The sequence below is a fragment of the Periplaneta americana genome, chromosome 11 (genome assembly GCF_040183065.1).
Source record: "Periplaneta americana isolate PAMFEO1 chromosome 11, P.americana_PAMFEO1_priV1, whole genome shotgun sequence".
In the NCBI taxonomy this organism is placed as follows: domain Eukaryota; kingdom Metazoa; phylum Arthropoda; class Insecta; order Blattodea; family Blattidae; genus Periplaneta; species Periplaneta americana.
Genome location: NC_091127.1, coordinates 119,034,456 through 119,042,104, shown reverse-complemented (window position 1 = coordinate 119,042,104; position 7,649 = coordinate 119,034,456). Strand labels below are relative to the sequence as shown.

Sequence of the window (7,649 nt, the reverse complement as noted above, 5' to 3'; positions counted from 1 at the left end):
TTGCCTGTGGTTATATGATAGAAATTAATGACGTCACAATATGTCAGTACATAGTGTAAAGTCTGTAGATTATGATCATATAATCGTTTTTGTTACATCGTTGAAATTGAAATTATAGCAATGTGTTGCTCATGACCAGGCTTCGAGACTTTGGACCCAATACAATAAATTTGCTGTGCATGCACTATAGGTTGTTGACTCGCTGCAGGTAGTGAAAGGTAGAGATGTGTTGAGGTAACAACGTTGCTATTTTGAGTAGAGTACGGTAGTATGGGGAAACACACACATATGGACATTCTGAAAGTAAATATACATTAGGCCTACACAATGACAATGTCAAAAGGATGTGAAAAGCATTTATTCTCCTGTCTTTTATAAGCATTTTTGTTTAATTATACACAGTGTTAATGGTGGAAATAAGCATGTAGCAATTTTAATTTTTTCATTTATCCTATTGGTCGTCTTTAGGAAGTGCAGTTACAGTACCGAATTGCAATGTACTACAAGATACATTCTCAGTGTCTTAAACGTAAATCTTTTTCGGTTATCTGCCAAAGTTTGTACTGTAGAAATCTGCGCTCTACGTCGCATCACGTGATAGGAGCAAAACGAAAACACCTAACATCATTGCAGTCTCTAAGAGACAGTCCTTTATTCTCGGGTGACTCCATGTCCACTAATTTGCTGTTTATGTTACACAATATTCCATATCCGTTATTTTTACATAAAATTGATTTCCACTTCTGTTTTACACGTTCAGTAACCGGTGTACTTGATGTCTCATTAATTCTCTGTGTCATTTTCTCAATTAATTTGAGGGCTTTCGGCATTTCTTGCTCTGACTTTCCTAATCTGTAATATTTTCAGACAAAGTTTGTATGAAAACCAAATTATTCGTCAGAACCTTCAAATCCAGAGCGTTTTCCTTTGCGTATTTGTTGGCATTCATTCTACAGTACCCCCACCCACTGTACGCTTCACCACTATACTCAGTACGCCGTTATGCGGATTTCCCACTGAACTGCTCTATTGGGTCCGAAGTCTCGAAGCCTGCTCATGACTTTCAGTACGACCCTCTGTAGTATACATATGGCCGTAAATTTCATTTACTGACAAAAATTGTACTTTGTTTCTTTACATTGTTCGATGTAAGAATGTTGTATATTAGCCTAAGCTAATCTGTTGCATTCTTGTTACCGGTATATAATATTACGCATTAAGATAATTTTTAACGCTACAAAAAATATATTTTAAAGATCTTCATTGAAATACATGTTATCAGCATTTCTGATACTAAAACGTTCTGCGCTATATTAGGAATATATCGGCACGTAGAATACGTCACTCAGTTTCTGGAACAAAGCTACAGTTGTGTTGGTTGGAATGTTTTATAGGTTTATGACAAGAGAAAATAATTAATGAGGGCAAGAAACATATTCTTTCTCCATATGAAACGATAACAGATTTTCACTATGGTTCACCGAAAGTGTATCGGACGTGTCTGTTGTCACTTTAATATTGTGTAACTTGCAATTAAAAATCAAACGAGTTATGGTACATTCTCTTAGATAGACTGAGCGTATTGGAATTTAAATCAGTGGCTTTCCCAAAACAAGCTATGAAATGTATCATATAAAACAATTTTATCTCGAAAAGGAAGCAAAAACGAGCAAAACTGTATTAACTTTGTTTGAAATATCTCAAAGCGTAACCCCCTGAACTTAATGACATTACTTACGGTTCACTCTGCATTTACGACCAGAAGCGCTGTCGCTTGGATTACAGGAGAGGATAAAATAAGTAAGCACTCTATTTAACACTTTTAATGTACATTACTGTATACATTCCTTGCACAGACCATTTCCTACACTTAAAAATATATATTGAGCCAATTAACAGAAACTGAAGTTTAATCATTTAACGATAACATCCTAATGAAGTAACTTGTTAAATCTTGTGTCCTCATGATCGTACTTTATCACAGTGGCAAGGGTCAGTTACTCTGTACAAAGTCACTCGAGCGTCCTTTCGAAAAGATAAGTGTCTCTGATAGTCCACCGACTCTCAGAAGCTGTTAGTAAACACAGCTTTCTTTATTTATTTAAATGATTTTTATTTTTCAATAGATTCGCAGCATGGAGGCAGCACATGCACCATATCACAACTCACTGTGAATATTCTTCTTCCATATTGCTTGAAGACTTCTGTCTAAGTGGATTGCCTATGGCTGTGGAAGATGCGGCGTCTCGATACGTCAGTCAGTAAGTACTACATAGAACTTTTATTTATCTCATGACAAAACTGCACTGCCTTGAGCTGTAGAAACCTCCGTTCAGACAGACTTCGTAAACTGGTTTCTATGGAAACCAAGTTGCGTCATAAAGACATGTCAAATTATTGTGCTCTGTAGGTGTATTCTATTTACGGAGTCTATTAGACAAGTTTGTACTGTCTAGTTCGATTATGAAACAGTTTCCACAATCCATATCAAACAGACTAGACTTCGATACTCCGCAGTTTACTTCCTCTGTTATCACTTAAAAGTATGTTGAAGGATATATGCATGGGTGGGCAACTCGTGCTCTCAAAGTGTAAACACAACCTCAGTGCAAGTACAAGGGACTCTGTACTAGCTGTAGTGTCTGTATGCGGTTCTTGCCACTGCTCTGGTTCTTTCAAGACGTAAGTTTTTGCTCGCGTCTGCAGTAAGTGGCGGCTTGTTTTAAGTGAAAAACAATATAATCCCCAGATCATTTCCCTTTAGTGATGAGTCGAAAGAGAAAGATACTTTTTATTAAGAAGGGAGGTAAAGTTTGTATTGTGTTCTATTACACTTTCTTACTTACTTACTTACTTACTTACTTACTTACTTACTTACTTACTTACTTACTTACTTACTTACTTATGGCTTTTAAGGAACCCGGAGGTTCATTGCCGCCCTCACATAAGCCCGCCATAGGTCCCCCATCCTGAGCAAGATTAATCCAGTCCCTACCATCATATCCCACCTCCCTTAAATCCATTTTAATATTATCCTCCCATCTAACTTATTTGTCTCAGAACACCATATTAGCTTAGAATATTTTTCTTATACCATGAATATTGAAATGTTCTATTTTGTCTTCCTCCATTTCGCTATTTTAATACGTAAATGTGGTGTCGATTAGTGTCATGCAATGTTCGACCATGAGAGAGGCAACCAAGACATTACAAACTTTCTCTTGTTTCATATGATAAACAAATTGCAATATCTGTGCTAAAATCTTTAAGCGGTTATAAGATGAAGAGGTGGGAGTGGAGGACAGCGAATATTTGTGTAACATGGTGGAACAAACACGACAGGCCTCCTCCTGTAGAGCGAACATCGGTGAATATCTAACTTCACCATACTCGACAAACTTAAATCGAACATAGAGCCTATAATACACGACGCTAGTGTCGATGTCCTGTCTCTGTAAGCACATTTTGTTTCATACATCCTACTTGAAAATGGTTTCTGTTTTAATTCTACATATAATTACGTCAACGTTGTCTCATTATGAACCACTTTGCATAAAATTAATATGTAACACACACACGCATGCCCTTTTGATTAAACTAAACTCAACAACACAACACATTCACAGAACATCAGTATAGTCAACGTATATTATATTGTGAAAGTGAGGCTAGCTGCCACGTTTCGTACACGTAGCGAATCGATACTCTCTCCCCCGGTCCCCTTCAAGCTTGCGAGTCAAGGTTGTAGCCATGCCTTTTAGAGGCTTCTGGCCACAAGCCTCTCACTGAACTCTGCAACTGGAATGACTGCCAACAGCAAACTTCATATATGGAAAGTCGGAGTGCAACCAAGTATTACGATACATCGTTATTACTAACTTATAGGCCTACTATTACAAGATATAATAACTTAATAACTCAGTTTAATTAATGCACCTCTGCACATTAGTATGTTGGACATTATGCCACGATCACACATCTGTGGCACAGTGCACGAGGGTTGGCCACTAAAGGGAAAGTAGGAGGTGGAGCTTAAACTGAGAGGATTCAATCCGGCATCGTAATTGGAATCCGGTGTGGCTTAGTGGATAGAGCGTCAGTACGTAGAGCTGAAAACCCGGGTTCGAATCCCGGTGCCGGAGAGAATTTTTCTCCGCTCCACCGATTCTTCATCATATGATAACGCAGAATTCCTGCACGGAAATGTCATATGTACTTCGGTACATCGCAATAACTTAAATATTAAGTTATTATCACTCAAAGTAGGGCTGGGTACTAATATCTCTATCAAGTCACTGAAGACTACTTCTTAATTTTCCACACCACGTTCCTCGGCTGAGGCAGTAATGTTTTGGCTCGACACAAGTATACAGGAAGGTAAACATTACTCAGTGACGGATTGTATAAGGAAGGCATCATAGTTTTTACAAACTTTCTGCTCTCGTTGGTCGCTTGAAATCCATCACCGATGCACAATGCCTTACTGTGAGTTAGTTTATAAGGCGGTGTAAGCGAGACATCAGCGAGATTTTCTGATTTCCTTTTCACTTCGCCGTTGTGCCCAGGGGTGATCCAAAGTTAAGAGTTATGTTAGTCTTACGTAAAAATCTCTCCGTGCCATTCTAATGAGAATGACACTCGAATGATGTTATAGAACGTTAAAAAAATAGGTGTGTTGCCATATACGCAGACTCTCTACATTCCGTAAATTTCTGTTTATTCAGAATCAGATATATTGTCATGCATATCTCGTGCATATTTGAATGGTGAATTTGCAAAACGATTTAAGTCCACATATTGGGAGTTCTGAGTTGAGAGAGCATGATTATGTTACTGTGTGCAAGGGGCATCGTTTAGTAGCAGAATGACTTTAATCCACGACTTTTGCATAGGTTTTCTTAGCAGCAGAATATTTGGTTAAGGGGTAAAACGACTTTAGTCCTGGACTTAAGTTATTTTTCCTGTTAAGTACTGAAGAAACTTACATAATACCATGTAATTTTAATCATACAATCCGCTGACAAAATGTTTTTTGTCTGTTGTCATTGGTGTAATTCTTTAGTTGTGAAAATTTATTACGTTTGAAGAACAGAGAATGAAAATGAAAAGCAATATGCTCAGTAATCGTGCTAAACTTGTAGCTGAAGTAAAAAGTATTGCATCGAGAGAGAGAATTTTCTTGCTGTCACATTTGACTACATGAAAAATGTATGCTTGCCTAAACACCAGTTCAGGATAACTATCGCTAGCTTACCGTCCCATCTTCCTCTGTACACAACATTAAAACTATGAAATGTCCTTTTGTTCTACCATGAGGGACAGGCCAAGAAAAGTCTTAATGAGGTATGTAATTTTCTCCTGCACACTACTTCAATAACTGTGTCCCATCCAGTATACTAAGAACTGTGGTTGTTTTGCTACAGTTGTCCGGGACAAAATAAGAACAACACACTAATCAAATTCTTAATGGCAATAACTGCTCAGAAACATTTCTTCAACATCATACTTTTCTCCATCAGAGGTCTGTGCTCTTGCGATTAACAAATTGTTCAAAATAATGTCTTTCAACAATTGCAATTGCAATTATTTTATGATTTTGGTACAAATACATTTAGTTAAACATGTTTATGTGTCAGTAACATAATAATGACGCAGGATTGAAGCTAATTTGCAGGACAACTTAAGTCTTGAAGATAATTAATTTTTTTACGACCTGAAGAAGAGTACAAAAGTATAAATTTTTGTACTAAAACTATTTCTCTTACATATAAAAAATTATATTATGGTTCAGCGACGCCAAAAACAGTTTGCTTTAATTTTCTCAAAACTACTTATAGGGACTTAAGTCGTTTTGCAAATTCACCATTCATTTGTGTTATATCAAAATAAAGGTTTCGCATTCATTGCATGTGGGCTATAAACCGCATGAAGTTGTGTCTGATATCAACAGCATCACAACAAATAAATTGAATACACTTATTGTCTGCTTCAGCAGAAGTCTGTTAGCATCTATAAAGATAGAGATATGTGTTACAGATATGGTAATACCTGATATACTATCTCGCTGTATTGTCTGGCGCCTGATAATTTTATCCTAGATTATACCAACGCTGTGTTCTGTTTCTACGGGGCAAGGACGCGGCGTTTCGAGAATAGAGCTCAACAGCTGATCCGCAGCGAAGGGCATGACGAGTTTCTGAGCGCGCTACAAGCCTAGTGCGATGGTGGCAGTGATATATTGTGTTGTGTGTGTATCGCTGTGATTTGTTTTGTTTCTGTGACTGGACACGAGTAAGTGAATCGGGATGCACGAGGTGTTCGAATGTTCGCTACGGTAACTGGGTGAGCACATAATTATGGTGTTACGATTATCATAAATATGAAGTTAAATTACAGGGAAACTTTCTAAAAATCACTAGATCGAAACACCATTTCAAATTTCGTACACAAGTAGATACTGGCAGAGAAGAGTTTAAATAAAAATCGGCTCTCAATACATATAGCTCATAACGTGTATTTTAGTAAAATTTTTGTTAGGATATTGCAACACGCCACACAATTTTTTCTCTTCTTTCACTTTTCATTCACTATATTTTGTATAAATATTTCGTCTTTGACATTCCTTTTCGTACTCATTACTATTGACACACACAGTGGGAATTTCTTTGCAAGTATTCAAACAATAACACAATACGTAGAAGTCCCTGCAGTGACTGTGGATCTAAACCATCAGCTTGTGATGCACGCAGTTCAAAATCGACTCTTGGTCAGGCCTGGATTTTTTCCTTGAAAAACCAATAGTGACACTTAGGCGGACATGTTCACAGTCGGGGTTTCACTCGATGTCCTGTTTCCCCCTGAGTCCACGCTTTTCTTTCAGAATCATAGTAGTAGTAGTAGTAGTAGTAGTAGTAGTAGTAGTAGTAGTAGTAGTAGTAGTAGTAGTAGTAGTAGTAGTAGTAGTAGTAGTAATAATAATACACAGACACACTGATTTATATAGGGCTTTCATTTCAAAACTTCAAAGACTAAATAACACGTCAATTTAGATATTGAGGGGAAAGTCTGAAACCAGGCTTAATTGCATTTTAGATTTCACCCCACCCCAGCCACCCCCACTTTGAAATTTAAAATGACCCCTCTGTATTATTAAGCTGAAATATGAAAGAGTATTCAATTGTTTATACACCTCATTCATATTTTGTTTTCGCATCTTTTGTTTTCTATCGTCGCTTGGCAACCTGGATTGTTGTTATTGTTGATTAGAGCTGAATAAACTACAAAACCTTATTGAGATTTTCATATAATAGTTGTTTTTGTGTGTTAAATTGTTTTAAAATGGTGTATACCCTTCAAGAGAAAACATAAATAATCCTTATTGATTAAATTTAGGAAATTACACAAATTAAACTCTGTTTTCATCCTACAATCAACTGATAATAACAAAAAACTCCGCGTAACAGGCCGGAAAACTAGACCACTCAGCCACCGCAGGAGCTCTCTCTCTCTCTCTCTCTCTCTCTCTCTCTCTATATATATATATATATATATATATATATATGCTTAAAACGAAGCAATTAGAACATAAAATACTTCCAATGTAGGCCTATAGGCAATTAAAATTTTAATTTAAAACTAATAAATATTCT

At 36.8% G+C, this 7,649-nt stretch overlaps 1 protein-coding gene across 6 annotated transcripts in view; it reads left to right on the top strand.

The window, feature by feature from the left end:
* The first annotated feature begins 2,103 nt into the window (after nt 1-2,103).
* LOC138709285 (proline-rich protein 5-like) overlaps nt 2,104-7,649 on the top strand; it is a 150,832-nt gene continuing 145,286 nt past the window's right edge. Inside the window, exon 1 of one of the 6 annotated variants that reach the window (XM_069839946.1) lies at nt 2,104-2,261. In XM_069839946.1, the coding sequence (XP_069696047.1) occupies nt 2,237-2,261 (25 nt within the window). In that variant the 5' untranslated portion in view covers nt 2,104-2,236. Of the gene's footprint in view, nt 2,262-6,138; nt 6,343-7,649 lie in introns of those variants that run through there. The other 5 variants (XM_069839945.1, XM_069839941.1, XM_069839943.1 and 2 more) reach the window with 5 other exon arrangements.